This window comes from Ptychodera flava, chromosome 17, assembly GCF_041260155.1.
Source record: "Ptychodera flava strain L36383 chromosome 17, AS_Pfla_20210202, whole genome shotgun sequence".
Classification (NCBI taxonomy): Eukaryota; Metazoa; Hemichordata; class Enteropneusta; family Ptychoderidae; genus Ptychodera; species Ptychodera flava.
In genome coordinates, this window is record NC_091944.1 from 15,010,021 (window position 1) to 15,031,742 (window position 21,722).

Genomic DNA, 21,722 nt, shown 5'->3' on the forward strand with positions numbered 1-21,722 from the left:
GAGTTTTCTTAAGGGGCCCCTTCATAGGTTTACTAAGCAACGTGACCCCTTAGGGTTACTCGATTTGTATAATTGTTTTGAAGAGGGCAGCCCAGTATTTTGCAATCTTACTTGTGTTTTAGGGACATTCGCTTTTCATCATCATGTACTCATGGGGTAGCGGTAGCGCTTCGAAAAATAAAGACTTGAAGTTTTGCTGAAATTTTCATCAATTCTCTTTCAAAATCAAGAATAAAAATTGGAGGTCGCCCAAAAAAAATTTTGGTACTAGAGAAACAAATAAGTCAAAATTTACAGAGATTTGATATAAAAAAGCAGCTATCCCTATAGCTATATTATGTAAGTGTGGAGGAAACTAAGCCAGTGAAAAGTTCATTTACTTTTTAAGCTTCAAAATGAGTCCCCGCAAGTGGTGGGCAAGAAGAATTATTGGGCGACTTGTCCACTTTGTTGTCTAACATTTAGGCTACTGTCATCGCCTGGCCGTATTCCAAGGCTAGTTGAGTGCGAAGCTCTTCGACAGTCAACAGTGTCACGTCTGATGGCAAGTTATTCATAAGGGGTCTTTGAGAAGTCCTTTGATTTCTTCTAATGAATCCTAAACAATATTCACTGTTTCCTTATGTGACAGGCCATGCCCCTCCGCAATTTCTGGTTCATCATGACTTTCTGAAATTGTGTTTTCTTCTGCCGTACCACCCACCTTTTTCCTCGCACTGATCTCCGACGACTTGTGATAGCTTGTCTCGTTCAACTGCAAATAATGCAAGTTGGATTGTATAAAGTCTGAACAAGGGACTATGTTCCCGGGGGTAGCCTAGTTGACCATTTGCAATGGTCTCCTGCCTCGAGGGTACCCTAATAGCCCCTTGTTTGGGCTATGTTTTTAAATTACATGCCTCTAGTTTTCACTCAAATTGTGTAGGTTTATTTGCAAATGACAATCATATGCTGTATTTCCATGTTAGACGAAGATCCGTTAAAGAATAGAATGATTTCCATCGTCGAATGGCGCATTGATATATTGGAATCACTAGCTGTTGTGCGGTTTATCAATTTAATTTGTTGATCCCAAACTATTTAAAAACGGGATTTCCTATGTAAAACATGTAATTTTAACATTTTGAAATCCCAAAGTTATCTACTAGTAGTAGTTGAAAACAGTTCTGATTCACTTTCAGTCAAATGATGACTATGCGGCCCGTAACGTCATCGTCAAGTTACCATTTATTCAAGCGCGCGACGTTCCACATACAGATGTACGGGGCATGTAATAAATGCTATTCTTGACCTCAGATGGACATCAGTAGATGAAATACACGTGTGCCGGGTGAATGAGAGATCAGATGATACTGAAGAATGATACAGAAATTGTGTGGAAAAAAGAAGAACTAAAAGTTATGTCATTTATGTATATTGACATTTTGAATATTGGTTTGCACGGGACCGTGCGTGATTGAAAAATCCGAACTTCAATTATTCTTTTCACCGCGCTAGGATACAAAAATGTAAGGCTCCATTCACAAACACCTCTAGTGAGGAGGAGGGCGGGAGATATTGGGGGGGGGGGGTACTTGAAAAAAATTACATTCTAGGGGGAGGGATCTGAAAAAATTGACATTGCACAGGGGGGACTTGAAAATTTAATATCAAATTCCTTTCCAAACACCTTCTGGCACTTTCATTTTCTGCCATTTCCATTTTCAAAGCAGTTTCCTCATATACTACTGTATATAGTGAATCAACATTTCTGTGAAATTCCAAATCAAATTTCTTTCACACACATGCATCTGTAACCATCCTAGTTTTATCAAGTACATAAATATGACAAATTTCATGAAATGCTTCCATTTTTGCAGAAGCCTTTAGGTCTCCATCACATTCATACTTCGTTATTTGCTCTTTCCATCAAGGACTTGAGAAGGTTGCATGCCTATGCATTTGGATTGTCCTTGACAGATCCGAACAAACAACCGTACAGACTGGTCAGTATTATTGCTGATATTACGCTATACAGACTATACAAGCCTGTTCGTGCTGAACCTATGAATGATGAACATCGTAATTTCATACATCTTCCATTTACAAACAAAGGAATTGATGCCATAATATAAGCAATATACTTCACAACAAAAAAGTTACATCAACTGTACCTGTACACTTTAAGAACTTAGTCTGTACTCACATCGGTACACCCAATCTCTAAAAAATATTCAATTACAATAAGGCATTGCAGCACTTAAAAATTGAATAATTCCTTCAGACACCAGCATCTTGTGACTGCTCTATACATCTCCTTTCAAATATACTCCGGTTGGCCACGTCATCACCGGTGAATTTGGTTGAACATCACCACCTTCGTAAGATATTATCTTGTGGACCCAAGTTCAGAGAACCTCACATGATCAACTGGAACCAGGAATATGCCAGGAAATGGGCTAAAAGGGAAGATGTAGAGCTAGATACTGTGAGAGTGGGTCATATCTGTGAGGAAAATAGTCCGTGGCCGTATTGGCTGACTTAGGCCTAAATAACATATTTGCAGAAGACCCAATTCTGTATTTAAAGATCCTGATGCTGTTAACAAGTATCTGAATGATATCCATGACAAATATGTTGTCGTCTCTGCTGATAAATCTGCCAATAACATTGTATTTGTCTGTAAGAAATATTATTTTGAATGTCTATAGCTGAACCAGGGGTGTAACTAAGACCTCTACCAACTCCACTTACAGACAATCAATGTTCAACAAAACTGAAAGTTTGGCAAACCATAACTTGAAGTCATTCATGGATAACCTTAATATTAATGTTTGAACGGATGGTGACCATAATAAGTTGCCTAGCTTATACTGGATACCAAAACACCACAAAACACCATACAAAGCCCAATGCCAACTTGCCCGTTGTTTTGAGATGGGGTGTATGTTGTAGATTCCATGTACGCCGCTAACCCGATGGCCAGAGGCCAGCTATTTTCATATAGCTGGGCCAGTAACTCGTGAAAGACGGTCTTGCTGTTTCTAAAGAAGTGAGCCAGTATAACTGTAGCTCTGCATGGCAGGGTTGTGTGTTACCGGCGTTATACGGCCTCCCATGTGGTGGGAGGCCGTACAACGCTGGTAACACACAGCCCTGCCATGCAGAGCTAGTATAACTGCAGTAACTATCCCTATACGTAAAGAAGCCGAACGAAATCAAGAGATTTGCGAAACGTGAAATTCGCAAATAAAAACTTTTCCGTGTTGGCACATATATAAAGACCCACCGGTGGTTCTCAATGTTAGAAATATTTGTTGTTAGAAATAAAACGTTTTATACGTACCAGGTACTCATAAAATTGCAAAATATATCGGGCGAGTTGGCATCGGGCGAGTCGGTATCAGGCGAGCTGGAATCGGGCGAGTTGGTTCTGGGCGGGTTGGAAAAAGTGCGAGTTGACTGGTACCCTTTCTGAATATACATGTACTGTGTTTCTGACAAAGTAAAAATATTCTTCTGCAAGATTACCGTGACATAAGCTTATTTACATCCAAATATGATGTGGTATGATATGATTCGATGCGCGATGTACCGTAGGCATACCGAGTAATTCTTCTCCTTCACAACATTGGAAAGCTTACTATTAAAACATGGACAAGAAGTTCACCAGATCCATAAGCATAACCTGTCTGTGATTCATTATCTTAAAAACAACCTTTCTCTAGTAATAGGTCACATTTCCGTGTTTACCAGACTCCATACTTGAAGTAGGTAGTATTGTCTGAGTGGAACTCACGCTCTTGTATTACTTGCATTTTTTCACGAGGGAAAGGGAAGGGCGGGAGGGGGGGGGGGGGGGGGGGGAGTGTAGAGCGCAGGGAGGGAGATCGTCCGAGTCAGATCGCAGGTCACCTGGTCCTACTAATTACTGCCCGTAGCTGCCTGAGGATTGCCCGAGAACTGTCCGAAGAAAAAGTAGGCCAAATTTCGCCCTTTTAAAAGCCAAGAGGTTTAATTTATATCTCTCTCCCTGTAGCGCAGCGGAAGTGCCGAGATGTCTTGGTTACCGAGACTACGGAAGGACTGAATATCTATCTATCTATCTATCTATCTATCTATCTATCTATCTATCTATCTATCTATCTATCTATCTATTATTTATTCATTAGCCGTGTTCACAATAATGACATTGGCTCAGAAAGAAAGAGAGGAGGGGAAGAAAATGTATAACACTGAAAAGTTTTCAGATTCACTTCATTCACATTAGCTCAAAGTAATTAAACTTTCTGACTGAAAATCTGTAACAATTCATTCATGTATTTTGCAACAACATGAACAATGCAACTGTCAGTACATGACAAAAAGTACTTAAAAAGAGAATCATTGTCAAAGCATTTTAGCTGGTTCTGAATGTTAAAAATCATTTCTAAGTAAATTGTTCGTACAGTTTGTGCTAGTAGTATAGTATAGATATAGTATGATGTGTAGTATCTATCTATAGTATCTATATAGTATCTATCTATCTATCTATCTCTCAAAAGATAAATTTATTTCAACAAATTCAAATAAAACAAATCTACATAACTGTGAATACGTTAAAATTACAATGCAACTAAAGATCATCAATTAAAAATGCATTCAGGATGCATTCTTCTCCTTCAAGTCTTACAAGGCTTGAAAAGTGTGTGATAAAATCCTCAGCTTTGTTCATCATCTTATAAATGAAATATAATGTATTCATCCATGAGGAAAGATAATATTTTAATTGCATAACATAAGATTGAAGGGGAACTCTAATCCCATCAAGAGTAACCGAATTTCGAATATTCCAAACTGTGTATTTTATAAAGGAAGTACTATTTTTAGTAATACAGTAAATAATGTCACATGTTGAGTTATCAAGTTATCATTTTCAATTCCTGCAATTGTCTAATCTTTTGATATTGATTTTGTTATCAAAGTTGTGTTTTCTGACAAAAAAAGAGAAGAAATACATTTCTGCCAGATTTATTTTACATATTTAAACTCAAATAAGATGTGTTCCAGTGTTTCTTCTTGGCCAAAAATATGGCTAATATAAGGGACCGTTCAGTTTTTACGGCCGGGGGCGGCAAAATCCAGGGGGGGGGGGTCATCGTTATTTTTGAATCCGCGAAAGGGGGGGGGGGGTCATCGCTTTTTCACTGGTAGGAAAGGGGGGGTCACCACATTTTCAAAAACATAATGCCTACAATAAAGTTCACTTTATGCCATGGCCATGATATACCCTCTTTACCGGCGGGCCGCCTTCAGTGGCCCACTACAATAAATATACTTTATGTATTATCCATGACCCTCTTAACGGGTAGACGCCTTTGGCGGCCCACTCCAATTAGGTTTACTTCATGCAATGGCCATGATCAACTGTCTTTACCGGCAGGCCGCCTATAGCACCCCACTACAATAAATTGACTTTATTGTAATACCCCATGACCATCTTAACAGCCGGACGCCTTCAGCGGCCCTGTCCAGTAAAGTTTACTTCATGCAATGGCCATGATCGACCCTCTTTACCAGCGGGCCATCTTTGGTGGCCCACTAGAATAAAGTTGCCTTTATGAAATGGCCCATGACCCTCCGAACCGGAGGGCTGCCTTTTGCGAACCACTCCAATAAAGTTTTAATACTTTATACAATGTCCATGGACATAAGTTGTCTATGGAAATGAAGTTAAAAAATTGCCTTACAGTCGTCCTAATTAATAGACATTTGCATGGATGTGGCTGAGAAGTTTGTGCACTGGCATCTCTGCTACACGAATAAAGTGCGCCGCGTACCGGAGTTCAAATCCAAACCGTGCAGGTAAATTTGACATATGGGTTTTGGTTATTTTTCAGCGGGAGGGGGGGGGGGGTCATTAAATTTTTTCGTCTGACAAGGGGGGTCATCTTTTTTTCACGAAAAATGCAGGGGGTCTATATTTTTTAGAACACCGGCGACAAGATTTTGCCGCCCCCCCCTGCCGTAAAAACTGAATAGTCCCTAATTAGAGCTTTTGGTACACAAGCGCGCCTTCTTCTGGTATTTGGCTAATACATGGTCCCTTCACAAAAGGGAGGAGGGACCGTGGCTCATTGCTTGAAATTCGGGCCGAAAAGGATTCTGCATATAATATCAATCAATTACACATTGCTGCGAAACAAACGATAAATATATTTAGAAAGTGCGTAGAGAACGATTTTAGAATGTTTTCTAAGAAAATATTCTTTGCTTCTCCTTCGGAATGGAATCCTCTCCTAGAATCCAAAGCCGAGTCTAACTTCACTGACATACAGGTCACAGGTCAGATCACTTTGGAGTGGCGAGGCGAGCCTGGCTTGTTCAACTCACAACGCTGCATTCAGTGTATGATGGACGACGACAGTGCCACGACTGATTTTGAGATGACGGCTGCTATAATATTAAATGTAAGAGATGGCGTACGAAGTATTTCGAATGATAATCGTGACGGCGGTTTGGGGAGAAGAAATGGACTTGATCAACGTCTCCTATCACTCTCAGTATTCGACCGTCAAGGTAAGCAAATTGTCCACTCACAATAGACCCCCTCTACTGTCTATGGTCCACCTTTGCTTGGATGCAATACATGCAATACGGTACCTGAGGATGAGATTTGCGGTTCCTAGACACTTCGCACCAAAACCACTTCACACCATACCATCTCGTCCCATACCGTTTCGCACCAAAACCACTTCGCACCAAAACAACCTCGTACCAAAACCTCTTCACCCCAACAATCATGTCGCCCATACAAAACCATTGCGCCCCAAAAACAATGCCACTTTACTCCTCAATTTATCGCTAACCGTTAAAAGCTGAAAATAACCAACTACTGCCAGTGAAGTTTTAATCACCTTTCTATCATCCCAGGACTGAAATCTTGAAATTGTGCTCATTTCGAGAAAATAACATCGCATTGTGCAATACCGCACATGGCACCTGAAATGTACCATTCAGTAGTTTGCGTGGTTTTTTTCTCTAATATACCGTATGGGAAGAATAAATGGTTCGTGGTAGCCAAATTGTAGGTAAAAACAATGTTATGATACATTGGGCATCGATATTTTAGGATGAGTTGACGGAAAGTACTTTAGTGAAGTGGTTTAAAGTACGAGGTGGTACTTGGGGCGAAGTGGCGTTCGACGAGGTAGTACTTGGAGACGAGGTGGTTTTGGTGCGAAATGGCTTTGGCAGGAAGTTGTGTGGGGCAAACTGGTTTTGGTGCGAAGTGTCTGGACCCCGGTTTTGCCAGGGCACGGTCCCTCCTTAGCTGCAGTATACACAGTTATATGTTGTTCGACACATAGCGGCCGCTGCGTGGTATGCATACAAAAATATTGTTCTGTGCATACCACGTGGCGGACGCTATGGAACCACATGTAACCATGGCACTGGCAGTACAGTAGGCTCTAGGTTTTACCTCAGTCACTTGTGATCGGTCTATTCCGCTCGGCGTCTATGCCCCTATACACGTGTGTACATATGCCTGAGAAAAACCAAGTATTACAGGAAGTCAAATGGCTATTTGCTATAGGGATTACGCCACCATGACATCTTCGACGTTGCATTTTACTGTGAAAAGTAGCAAGTTCATCTACCATGTAAACGTCGATCGTTCCCTATCATTCTCAAAATTCATGAATTTTGAGAATGATAGGGAACGATGAATGATAGGGATACCTGGTACTTAATTTCCTTCAAAAATGCTCGTTTCGTGTGATTTTCGGCGGAATTTGACGGACACATTGCTAAAACATAAGCGTAAGCAACATTCCAGTCATCTTACAGTGAACATCGGGCTCCTCCACTTTACTGACATTAGCACTGCCTACCCATGAGGGGTGACTAGAAAATTGTTCACGCCTTATGTGTTTTGGTGAGATGTCTTCTGAACTCAGCCTAAAATCACACGAAAATTCATACCTTATACTTCATCTGCTTACAAAATGCTCATTTCGTGTGTTCAGCCAAGTTCCAGAGACACCTCGCCAAAACATAAGCGTGAGCAACATTCCAGTCACCCCTCATGGATAGGCGGCGCCAACATCAGTATAGTGAAGGTACACAAGAGGTGACTGGAATGTCGCTCACGCTTATGTTTTGGCGATGTGTCCGTTAAATTCGGCCGAAAAATCACTCGAAACGATAAAGTTCTGACCACTAACTTCTGGTATTCATCATCTGATATGATTCATCATTCAATCTTTAATTTCACATTTTACATTATAATTGTATAATTGAAATTTATCTCGTGCACATTTTCACTTTCAGAATATTCAAAGTTTTTCAAAGAATTACGGCATTCAGGCCATGTTGATGAAGTTGGTGTATTATTCAAACTGTGTTGTCAGCAGTTCAGCCAGCTTCTCAATAATGGCACTCTCTCAGCATTTGGTAAGTTCTAACTGTAACAAAGTTGAGGACAGTTTCGAGATACTGATAGACGAGTATACCATTATCTGTTTTGATGAGGGTTTAAAATGTAGGATTTAAACGCATAGTAATGACCATCCAGGATAAACAAACTGCTTTCAGTTTGTTCACAAATATAATCTTACTGTCCCGTTGGCAAAACTGATGTGATAATATTTTTTGCCTTGTCATATGAATCTTGTCTAAATCCTACCTTGATCTTCTTAAAAGGCCAAATGAAAAATATGTGCTGGTTACCGAACCTACCCTATTTTAAATCCCTCTGACTGTAAGTTTTCTGTTTCGCATTTTCAAAAATCTTACATGATTTTGCCAAATTTCTGTTTTTTGATGTGTAAAAATCCTAATAAAAAAAACGAAAAGTGAAAAAAATGTTCCTGACTGAGCTACCCTATTTTCTTAAAAGGCATGTTCAGAAACATTTGTTTTTCATGCCTAACCTAGGTGAAACTGGTACTACCAGTCAGTGGCAGGTTTGCTTATAAGTGTTCGCTAGAGGGTTAAAGCAGCTGTCTGACAAGCATCTGTCATTTGAGATGTCGTCAGATTTGGAAACATGCCATGTAACCCAACATCCTGGTACAGACAAGACAAAGTTTGTTGATGCCTACCGGAAATAGTCAAATACAGCACAATATTATTGACCTGACATCTGTACTCAAAAACTATTTGCTGAGGAAGACAAAATGAGAATGAACATAGCAGATTATATAAAGAAGAGGTTTAGATAAATGATTGAAGGGAGGGGCTCATTGGAACTGTGCTCAAAGTTTACATGGGACGGTCCCCTACAACCAATGTAAACACTGTATCTAAGGTACGATGGTGATCAATGAAAGTTAAAACATGTTTGTCACAATGTAGATGCTAAAATTTCTGTGTTGTAGCAGCTATGTTGACATGATGCATCTAGATACCTGGGTATTGTGCATGACATACGTTGTTTATAAACAAGAAAGTTGCACAGATGCAGTTCTGACAACCCTTCTCTGTCTAAGTTCTAAATTCACCTACAAAAACACTAGAGTTGACATAGTTTTGGCTGCGTTTTCTGTAGAATTCTATAGAAAGACAAGATTTTATAGAATTCTATACAGCATTTTTCGTAAAAGTCATTGTTAGAATGATAACAATAATAAGTGACCAGTGGACTAGTCTAATTCAAAACATTTAGTACCAGTACTTACGAATAGTCGATTTTTAAAAAGATATTTTTTGACACAGAAAACTGGTAAAGAGATCTTTGCTGTATTTATTTGATGGGGAAAAGTTTTCTTTCTCAGGTGTGTCAGTAATCATTAACAGCCTTGCTCAGCGGGGATGTGTTACTGTGGAGGTGGGAGAGACAAGTGAAGGGAGTTCAAACAAGGACATGGGAAAGCAACATGACAAGATAGGTTTTCAACCAAGGAAGCAGCATTTGAGGTCAGCTTGTGTCAGATCAAGATCTACGATAGATGAGTGTGACATGGGATCTGGACTAATGGATGTGGAAGAGAATAAAAAAGGACCGACATGCAAAGATCAAAGGTTGAACCCATCAAAGTGTAATGAGTTTAGTACTTCCTCTACACAGAAAAGTGCTCTCAACTCACATCACTCGGCCCCCATTGATACTCCTACACATGGATGTGAAGAAAATGAGCCATCTTTAAAAGCCAAAGAAAACCATTCACAGAAGGAAGAACTCAAATGTAAAGAATGTGGCAAAGCGATGAAAGGAAAGGAACATCTTCGCAACCACCTCTTGGTCCACTCAAATGTCAGGACACATGAATGTGGAGACTGTGGTAAGATGTTCAAACATAAAGCCAGTCTCAAAAAACACCAACTTCTGCATTTAAACATTAAACCATTCACATGCGATGTGTGTGGTAAAGCTTTCACCCAGAAATCCCACCTTCAATCTCACAGTATTGTCCATTTAGATAAAAGAGATCATGAGTGTAGAGAGTGTGGGAGAAAGTTCAAGACTGCCAGGCGTCTGAAACTGCACCATCTGATGCATTCAGAATCCAGGCCATATGCCTGTAAGGAATGTGGTAAAGCATTTACACAAAAGGATATTCTTAAACAACACCTTTTAGTCCACTCGAGTGACAGGCCATTTAAATGTAACAAGTGTGGTATGACATTTAAGGCCAAGGGAAGTCTCGAATACCATCGTGCTCATCACTCAAATGATAAACCTTTCAAGTGCAAAGCTTGTGGGAAAGCATTCCAGCTCAGACACAAGCTTTACAGACACAGGTTGGTGCATTCAGGTTTGAGGACATATGAGTGCAAGGAGTGTGATAAAGCTTATAAAAAGAAGAGTGGTTTGGCGGCACACCTTCATAGCCGCTCGCATATAAAGCAACTTAAACAAAATGAGAGTGGGCAGTCCTCCATAAAACAGAAAATTTCAAAGGCAGACAGTTTGAGTCACTCAAAAGAGAAATTCCATTCATGTGATATATGTGGAAAGGACTTTCAGTCAAAGAGCAGGCTCCAAAGGCACCTGTTAATCCATTCAAAGTTGAACAATGATGAAGGTACACAACATTGTGAACTCTTCACAGGAGAAAATGGTAGGAAAGGTCCAGCAAGCCATCAAACTGAACTACAACAAGAGTGTGAGGTTTGTGGTAAAATGTTCAAACATAGATCTGGTCTCAAAAAACACCAACTTCTCCATTCAAACATTAAACCATTCGTGTGCGATGTGTGTGGTAAAGCCTTCACTAAGAAGTCCAATCTGCAAGCTCACAGTATTGTCCATTCAGATACAAAAGATCATGAGTGTAAAGAGTGTGGTAGAAAGTTTAAAGCTGCCAGACATCTGAAACTGCATCTTCTGATACATTCAGAATCCAGGCCATATGCCTGCAAGGAGTGCGGTAAAGCATTTACACAAAATAGTATTCTTAAGCAACACCTTTTAGTCCACTCAAATGTCAGGAAACATGAATGTGGACACTGTGGTAAGATGTTTAAACTGGAAACTAGTCTCAGAAAACACCAACTTCTCCATTCAAACATTAACCCATTCAAATGCGATGTGTGTGGTAAAGCCTTCACCCAGAAATCTCATCTTCAATCTCACAGTATTGTCCATTTAGATAAAAGAGATCATGAGTGTAGAGAGTGTGGGAGAAAGTTCAAGACTGACAGGCATCTGAAACTGCACCTTCTGCTGCATTCAGAATCCAGGCCATATGCCTGCAAGGAATGTGGTAAAGCATTTACACAAAGGGATATTCTTAAACAACACCTTTTAGTACACTCGAGTGACAGGCCATTTAAATGTAACGAGTGTGGCTTGTCATTTAAGGCCAAGCTAAGTCTCAAATACCATCGTGCTCATCACTCAAATGATAAAACTTTCAAGTGCAAAGCTTGTGGGAAAGCATTCCAGCGCAGACACAAGCTGTATGAACACAGGTTGGTGCATTCCGATTTGTGGCCATATAAGTGCAAGGAGTGTGATAAAGCTTATAAAGAGAAGAGTAGTTTGGAGGTACACCTTCAGAGACGCTCACATATAAAACAACTTGAACAAAAAGAGAGTGGGCAGTCCACTACACGACAGGAAGTTTTCAGTTCACAAAGTGTAGGTCACTCAAAAGAGAAATGCCATTCATGTGATATTTGTGGAAAGGACTTTAAGTTGAGGAGCAGGCTCCAAAGGCACCTGTTAATCCATTCAAAGTTCAACAGAGATAAAGATACAGAACATGGTGAACTCAGCACAGAAAATCTTAGGAAAGGTCTAGCAAGCCATCAAAATGGAAGACAGTGTGAAGTTTGTGGTAAAATGTTCAAACATGAAGCTAGTCTCAGACATCATCAAATTCTGCATTCAAACATGAAACCATTTTTATGCAATGTGTGTGGTAAAGCTTTCATCCGGAAATCTTATCTTCAATCTCATAGTAACATTCATTTAGATAAAAGGGAACATGGGTGTAGGGAGTGTGGTAGAAAGTTTAAAACTGCCAGATGTCTGAAACTGCACCTTCTGATGCATTCAGAATCCAGGCCATATGCCTGTAAGGAGTGTGGTAAAGCATTTACACAAAAGAGTATTCTTAAACAACACCTTTTAGTCCACTCCAGTGTCAAGCCATTTCAATGTAACGAGTGTGGTTTGGCATTTAAGGCCAAACTAAGTCTCGAACACCATCATGCTCATCACTCAAATGATAAAACTTTCAAGTGTACAATTTGTGGAAAAGCATTCCAGCGCAGACACAAGCTTTATGAACACAGGTTGGTGCATTCAGGTTTGAGGCCATATGAGTGCAAGGAGTGTGATAAAGCTTATAAAGAGAAGAGTGGTTTGGAGGCACACCTACACAGCCACTGGCATATACGACAGCTTGAACAAAACGAGAGTAGGCAGTCTTCCACATAATAGGAAGTTTTAAAGGCACACAGTTCAAGACACATAAAAGAGAAATTCCATTCATATGATACATGAATGGACTATCACAGTATTGTCCATTTAGATACAAGATATCATGAGTGTAGAGAGTGTGGGAGAAAGTTTAAAACTGCCAGACATCTGAAACAGCACCTTCTGCTGCTTTCAGAATCCAGGCCATATGCCCGCAAGGAGTATCGTAAAGCAATTACACAAAATTGAATTTATAAGCAGCACCTTTTAGTCCACTCTAGTGTCAGGCCATTTAAATGTAATGAGTGTGGTATGACATTCAAGGCTAAGAGAATTCTGAAAATCCACCTTGCTCATTACTCAAATCATAAACATGTGTAAAATCATTCATGAGGAGATAATTTCTGTAGAAACACCAATTGACTCATGAGGTGCTCAGAGAGGAAAGCAAGTACCTAATGAGGCATCTTGATAGAGACAAGATGAGATGGACAAGAAACCCAATGAAGTGACGATAAATTATGGTCAAAAATGTGACATTTGGCTGTTCAGGTCATTTGAATACAGAGGACGACTTTAAGACAGTTTGTTTCCAAACCAGTACACATGCCACATACCGTATATTACTTTTGTACATAACAAAAGACAAGCTTGTCTGAGAAACCTGTGTAGATAAAAACACACTCTTGTTAACTTTTAATACTTGTTGTCATCACATTGTGCTCTGACACGCTGCAGGAAAGACATTGTCATTAATTCCCTGCTGATAGCTAGTTGAGACTTCCAGTATGTACCTTATGTGCAAAGAGTGTGGACGAGATTTCAAAACAGACACTCTGAACTTGATCATGATGGAGTTCATCCTAAGTTCAAGGGATAAGAACATAATGCAGCACTGTCACTCTGAAGAGTGTTATGAAGAAGAACTTTTTTATCAAACATTCTTTGTAACAATGACTTCATATACAGTTCATACAAAACGGGGGTACCGTGACATACATGACAGTATGTTTCTTGAAATTTTTCTATGGCTGCAAGACACCCATGTGTAATCTAGAGACGTATAACTCAAAAAGCTCGTCAACAAATCTATTTGAGCTCGGCTCAGTGACAATAAGCTGTTGGTGTTGCGGGCATAGCCAAACCAGTTTGTTTTGTGTTTATCTGATGTGGCAATTGGCTGGCTATTTACTCATCATCTCTGTAGTTATTCTTCAGACCCACCTCTTCTGATTTCTTTAGATATACCATTAGTTGACATTTCTGTAACTTTCTGTTGCAACCAGCTAAATGTTAAAGTGCAAAAAAACCTCAAACACTTGTTTGGAAAGCTCTTCCTCCTATATGTCTCAGTGTAATATTTTATTTTCCAAGCTCTTGTCATTTTTGTGAGACTGAATAAATGGTCAAATTATGCTATTCTGAGACTGAATGAGTCTTTACTGATTTATAGACATTTTAAAGGTGATAATGTGTATCCATTACAATACAGCTAGCTAGTTTTCTGAAGGGGCCTTTTTATAGCTTTACTAAGCAACTGGACCCCCAGGATTACTTGATTTGTAGAATTGTCTTGTAGAGGGAGGCCCAGTATTTGTCAGTCTTGCTTGTTCTTTAGGGACATTCCCTTTTCATCATCATGCATGCATGGGGTAGTGGTTGTGCCTCGAAAATTAAAGACTCGAACTTTTGATCAAATTTTCATCAATTCTCTTCCAATAAAAATTGGGGGTCGCCCAAGATTTGAAATCAAAAATAGCAGCCATCCCTATATGTAAGTATGGACGAAAGTAAAGTTCTCAATTAAATGTCACAAAACTGAGCCAGTGAAAAGTTCATTTACTTTATAAGCTTCAAAATGAGTCCCAACAAGTGGTAGGCAAAAAGAATATTGGACGATTTGTTCACTTTGTTGGCTAACATTTAGGCCTACTGTCATGGCCTGGCCGTATTCCAACGCTATTTGGGAGCAAAGCTCTTTGGCTGTCACCAGTGTCACATCTGATGGTAAGTTATTCAAATTAGGTCTTTGAGAAGTCCTTTGATTTCTTCCCATGAATCCCAAACAGTATTCAATATTTCCTTGTGTGACAGGCCATGCCCCTCCGCAATTTCTGGTTCATCATGACTTTCTGAATTGGGGTTTTCTTCTAGGTGCCGTATCGCCCACCTTTTTCCTCGCAGTGATTTCTGACGGCTTCTGATAGCTTGTCTCATTCAACTGCAAACTGTGCAAGTTCAATTGTATAAAGTCCAAACAAGGGACTGTGTGCCTGAGGGTAGCCTAGTTGACTATTTGCCCGACGTAAGGAGGGCAATGGTCTCCTGCCTTGAGGGTAAATAGTCCCTTGTTTGGGCTGTTTTTAATACATGGTTTATGTTTTTATTACATGCCTCTTGTGTGGGTTTATTTGCAAATGACAATCATATGCTGTATTTCCATGTTAGATGAAAATCCGTAAAAGAATAGAACGATATCAGTGTCGAATGGTGCATTGATATATTGGAATCACTGTTGTGCAGTTTATCAATTTAATTTGTTGATGCAACTTTAAAAACTGGATTTCCTATGTAAAACATGTAATTTTAACATTTTTAAATCCGAAAGTTATCTAGTTGAAAACAGTTCTGGTTCACTTTCAGTCAAATGATGACCATGCATGCAGCCCGCAATGTCATCGTAAAGTTACCATTGAATCCTATTGGAGCACGTAACGTTTCATATACAGATATACGAGGCATGTAATAATGCTATTCTTTACCTTTAGGTGAAACGCCCATGAGCGAGGTGAATGAGAGATCAGACGATACAGAAGAATGATACAGAAATTGTGTGAAAAAAGCAGAACCAAAAGTTATGTCATTTATGTGTATTGAAACTTTGGATATCGGTTTGGTGGTTCACGGGGACTGTGGGTGGTTGAAAAATCCAAACTTTAATTATTTTTTTCACCGCGCTGTGATGCAAAAATGACGAAAGGCTGCATTCACAACACCTCTGGAGGGTGGTTTTTTTTTTTTTTTGGGGGGGGGGTCCTTGAAAAAATTTACAACATGCTGGGGGGTGGGGGGATCTGAAAAAATTGACATTGCAAAGGGGGGACTTGAAAATGTATTTAATATCAAATTCCTTTCCAAACACCTGGCACTTTCATTTCCTGCCATTTCCATTTTCAACGCACCCTTCAGGCGCAAGTTTTAGTGTATATTAAACAATTTATTGATGATCCAAGCAGCCACCTTGAGCCAAAAGATTTAGGTTGTCATGATTTCTACTTACCCGACCCCTCTGATGTGCAAAAGTGTCCTCTATAATGACTAAAAGTTTCAACTTAATCCTTTAATAACAATTTCAGAGATAACATTTTCCCATCGACAATACATTTGGTCTAGGTCAGTGTCAAATGTTCATGTCACCATATGTATATTTTTTATTTTTTGAGGACTTTGACAGAATACAAACTATTTACAATAGTGCATAGTGTCATCAATAATAACTGGAAGCTTCAGGTCAAACCTTTGAATAACAATTAGGGAGATGATAACCCGTGTGTTATTTGTAGTTTCCTCATAGACTACGATATATAGTGAATCAACATTTCGGTGAAATTCCAAATCAAATTTCTTTCACACACAAGCATCTGTAACAATCCTAGTCTAATCAAGTACATTAATATCAATAATCAAGTGTCTATAAATACACAGATTTAGCAAATTTTGTATTGGAAAAAAATTATTCATAGTTTCCTCATAGACTACAATGTAGTACAGTGAATCAACATTTTGGTGAAATTCCAAAATCAAATTTCTTGCACACACATGCACCTGTAACCATCCTTGTCTAATCAAGTACATTAATATCAATTATCTAGAATTTATAAATACACAGATTTAGCAAGTTTTGTATTGGAAAAAAACTTATTCATAGTTTCCTCAGAGACTACATTGTAAAGTGAAGCAACATTTTCGGTGAAATTCCAAAATTAACTTAATTTCTTGTACACATGCACATGTAACCACCCTCTTCTAATCAAGTACATAATGTCAATTATTCAGGGTCCATATATGCACAAATATTGCAAGTTTTACATTGGTGAAAAAAATTATTCACAGTTTTGTCATGGACCCCTATGTATAGTGGATCAACATTTTTGGTGAAATTCCAAAATTAATTTTTTTGTACACACATGCACTTTTTACCTGCCACTTCAGCGAAGTACATTTATATGAATTATTACTCTCATATAAATGTAGAGATATAGCTTGTTTTATAGGGAAAATGTAAATAGTTTGCCCAATAGATTCCCATGTATTATGATTTGATATATTTGGACAAAGAATTTTGCTGGGGGGGGGACTTCAAAATTATATCAAGTCAGAAGGGGGGACTTGAACACATGGTGAGTTCGTTAGGGGGTATTTGAAAAAAATGAGAACTTTTTGGAATCCCCTCCCCCCTCCCCCCTCCCTCCAGAGGTGTTTGTGAATGAAGGGAAGAACTCGAAAGTACCCAGATGGCCCGTGTCGACAATTGCTATAACCGCTGGCACAAAGTAGAACTTGAAGAATAATAAAGTTTCGGGATCTCTGTACACAATATTTACGAAACTTGCTTCTGTATCAAAGAAATTGCAATTATCGTTGAATTTGGCTGCAACGTTCTGGTAAGGTTGACCTGAGAATTCTTGTCCTTCTCAGTAAGGGGCCGTCGATAATAAAAGCTGACCGGGCACAAGAAACGTAATTCCTTCGTTTTACTTGAAACCCCCTCCCTCCCCCCTCAAAACGAAAGTTCTTATGCGAAATCAATTTCGAATTATGATGCCGTTTCTGACAAACCCACACACACCTCTCCGATCCGCACGCCCATGAAAAAATACCGGAAGGTACATTAATAAATAAACCTCCACTTTACGCGTTTAACTTTTTAAGACAGAACATTTTAATGTATTTCGCACGTAGGAAAATGTTTCACATACATGTTTCACATTGAAAAAGCATACAAGTTTTTATTTCACATTCATGTCTTTTCGTTGTCTTTTCTGTCTCCGTATTTTGTGGTCATTCTGTTCTCCTTGAACGCGAAGGTAGTATTGCGTTCTCGCTGCAAAGTCGCACTTCGAAAACGATAGAGGAAAATCCTTATGCGATTTTGACGCACACAAAACGAAAAGAGCTTTTACCCCCTCCCCCCAAAAAAAAAAGACCGAAAGAATTACGTTTGTCGTGCGTCAGCTTTTATTATCGACGGCCCCTAAGGAATTGAGAACGGTGAGAGTGAGAAAGAACTTCAAACTACCGGGTTAAATAAGAAATTGCAATTCTGGCAAAGCAACTTAGACAAACTAAACAGTCTACATGCTAACAATTCACATGATATGTGGAAATTGATCAAGTACTTAAAAAATAATGATAAAGATAATAATACTGGAGATTGTGTCTCAGCAGCAACATGGATGGAATTTTACAAAAATTCTTGCTCAATTGAAAATGACAGGTATAATGATTTCCAACAGCAAATTATTGATAGTTTAACATCTGAAGAAACTAAGAATCAGGCTAATCAGCAGCTGGATAAGTCAATAACAACTAATGAAGTGTATCAGCAATTAGAAATTTAAAAAGTAAAAAAGCAGCAGGGATTGATGGGTTTTGTATAGAGTTGTTAAAACATGGTTCCTCCTTTCTCTGTAAACCCTTAGCTAAATTATTTAATGCAGTTCTAGACACATCCAACTTTCCAGACATCTGGAATACAAGCATTATGACACACTTATTTAAAAAAGGAGATAAATATGACCCAAAAAATTATAGGGGCATTTCTGTTGGAAGTTGTGTAGGAAAAGTTTTCTCTTACATTCTAAATGAAAGGCTAAATAGTTTTTTAGATGACAATCATATTATACATAATAATCAAGCTGGATTTCGCAAAAACCATCGCACAATAGATCACATATTTACCCTGAAGACAATAATACATAAATATATTAACAATAAGCAGAACATTTATGTTTGTTTTGTTGACTTTGCTAAGGCTTTCGACTCAGTATGGAGAGTTGGTCTTTTTCATAAACTTCTCAAAAATAACATTAATGGCAAATTATACAGACTTATAAAACACATGTACACCAACACAAAAATACACATCAAAACAAATAATTTTATCTCGCCCAGCCTGAAAGTTGAAAAAGGAGTAAAACAGGGCTGTGTTTTAAGTCCTAGTCTGTTCAATTTATATGTCAATGACTTGAAAACAATCTAGACAAAGTAGATACTCAACCACCAGTGTTGAATAATACCCCAGTTAACTCATTATTATACGCTGATGACCTTGTCTTAATCTCTACTTCAAAAGAAGGTTTGCAGAGGGAGTTAAATACACTACACACATTTTGCTCCAATTGGAAACTTGATGTTAATTTACAGAAAACCCAAGCAATTAATTTTAGTAAATCTCCTTTGATAGATAAACACTTATTTAACTATGGTAGTACATGCATCAAATCTGTTAAGAGCTATACATACTTAGGACTGACAATTAAATCAAATGGCAGTTTTAGTGACACAATTACAAATTTGGCTGATAAAGCAGCAAAATCTTTGTATAGTTTAAAAAGGGTTTTATTGCACAACAAAAAGATAAAATTTTCCCTACATCTATTCAATGTTTTCATTAAACCTGTTTTACTGTATGGCTCAGAGATTTGGGGACAAGATTTCATGGACTACAAGAAGTGGGATAAATCAGCAATTGAAAAAACTCACCTCAAATTTTGTAAGAACATTTTACAGTGTAATAGACAAGCTTGTAATGCCGCTGTGAGGGGTGAACTAGGACAATTCCCACTTCTACTTGAGATCAAACTTAATATTGTTAAACACTGGCTTCATATCGTACAACTGCCACATTATAATCTCGCTAAAGAAGCTTTTCTGGAGCAAATGGTAAACAACACTAACAATAGATCCTGGTTTAACTGTTTAAGTGCTTTAATTAAAGACAATGGAATGGACTTTCTCCTTGATAAAGCTCCATCACTTAAACACCACAAAGTTATAACTGGATTAATGAAAACAAATTTAACAAACAATTATGAGGTCTTTTGGAAAAAATTGATCACTGATGAAAATAGTAAACTAAGAATGTATGCCAAAATAAAGCATAATTTTAGATTAGAACCCTACTTAACACAGTTACAAGGTGAGAAAAGAAAATTACTCACCAAACTTCGCATTAGCAATCATGATCTAGCAATTGAAAAAGGAAGACACACTGTTCCAAAAACCCCAATTACTGAAAGATACTGCAATCAGTGTAACACCAACAGTATTGAAGATGAAACACACTTTTTATTAGTCTGTCAGAAATACAAAGTCCAAAGAAAGAACTTTTTCAGTAAAATCAACTTCCCAAACGACAATACTGAAAATCAGCTTATTTCTCTACTAACAAAACAAGAGTTCTCTTTTAATGAACAACTTGCAGATTATATTTTTACTTTATACAAACAAAGAAATACCTAGTTATATTTATTATTAGCTACTATTATTATACTGTAATACTTTATCTTTATTGAAGAAAATTTTAACTTATTTTTGTATCACACTTTTATTGCCACAAATGTGATGTAAATCCTATATTTACAAGCAAGCAATAAAATATTATTATTATTATTATTATGTTAGATTAGGTTTCGGATTCAGTTTCGGATTAATACTGGTGTAACAATACAATTCCGCCCGACTTTGTTGAAACTTGAATTGTAGAAGCGAGACAAACTCTAACAAATAAATATTTGCAGGAAATTTTAAATTGTTGTCACTAATTGTTTTATTAAATGTTTCATGTTCCATAAAATCACATTGAGAAAGAAATTCTTCAAAATTTTACCAAATACCATAAGCTGTATTTTTTATTCCATATCATTTATAAAGTGCATACACAAAAACTATCAATCTGATTAAAATCAGATGTAGAGTACGGCAACGTTTATACTTATGCGGTATTCTCTTGCTGTCACCTCTGACAGCAAGAGAATACCGCATAAGTATAAACGTCGCCATACTCTACATCTGATTTTAATCAGATTGGGCACATTATGTGCTAAATTATTTGCGACTGAACCATACTTAAAGGAACTACTTTTTGCATTGAATGCAATATTTTATAATTACATCTAGTTTTAACTATTCCTATATCATTACATACTTGAAGTTTTTCTATTAAAATTTTCAAAAAAAATTATTTTATTTAATATTTATACACTTGATAAAATAGTAGTTGTTGTTTTGCCAGTTAGAAGTAGAAAAGTGCTGTTATGGACGAACTGCGGCTGAAATACGGGGAGATATAGGTCTGGAAAAAGTAGTCATTTAGCTTGATACAAAAGAAGGAAAAAATCAGTATAATAACACAATTATGTAAATGCGTTCAAGATGCATGCTTCACCTTCAAGTCTAAGTAAGGCTTGAAAACATGGTCTTAAAATTATCACCTTTGTACATCTCATACGAAACACGTATTCAATCCATGAAGTTTCGTATTTAATTGTGAATACTATAAATCAGAACGAAATACATTATACAATACTACTCAATCAGTACACCCAACATTTCAATCATTATCACTGACACATTAGAATTCATGATGAATGACAAGAACCTATAGCCTACATTCCCATAGCAATGTACATTAACAAATGCCTACATTGTATAACTGAGAGATCAATAACAAACAAACACAATGAACAAACAAATATTCTTTCCAGTTTGTCTTCTATTTATGTATTTACTTTTATTTATTTATTTATTTATTTATTGCTGGTTTTCTATTTTTTAGCTACTCATTGTACTGCTTCTTTGAAGTCTCTATGTATGACGATGTGTATCC

General features: G+C 37.9%; 1 protein-coding gene across 2 annotated transcripts; it reads left to right on the top strand.

Moving 5' to 3' along the window:
• The first annotated feature begins 6,272 nt into the window (after positions 1–6,272).
• On the top strand, positions 6,273–14,251 carry LOC139115562 (zinc finger protein 11-like). Of its 2 annotated transcripts, none has more exons than XM_070677797.1 (3): positions 6,273–6,537; positions 8,293–8,415; positions 9,738–14,251. In XM_070677797.1, the coding sequence occupies exons 1-3, from the start codon at positions 6,369–6,371 to the stop codon at positions 12,848–12,850; spliced, it is 3,405 nt and encodes a 1,134-aa protein (XP_070533898.1). In that variant the 5' UTR covers positions 6,273–6,368; the 3' UTR covers positions 12,851–14,251. The 2 variants fall into 2 exon arrangements, with proteins under 2 accessions (XP_070533898.1, XP_070533899.1); XM_070677798.1 differs by having other exon boundaries at positions 6,313–6,428.
• Positions 14,252–21,722: the final 7,471 nt, after the last annotated feature.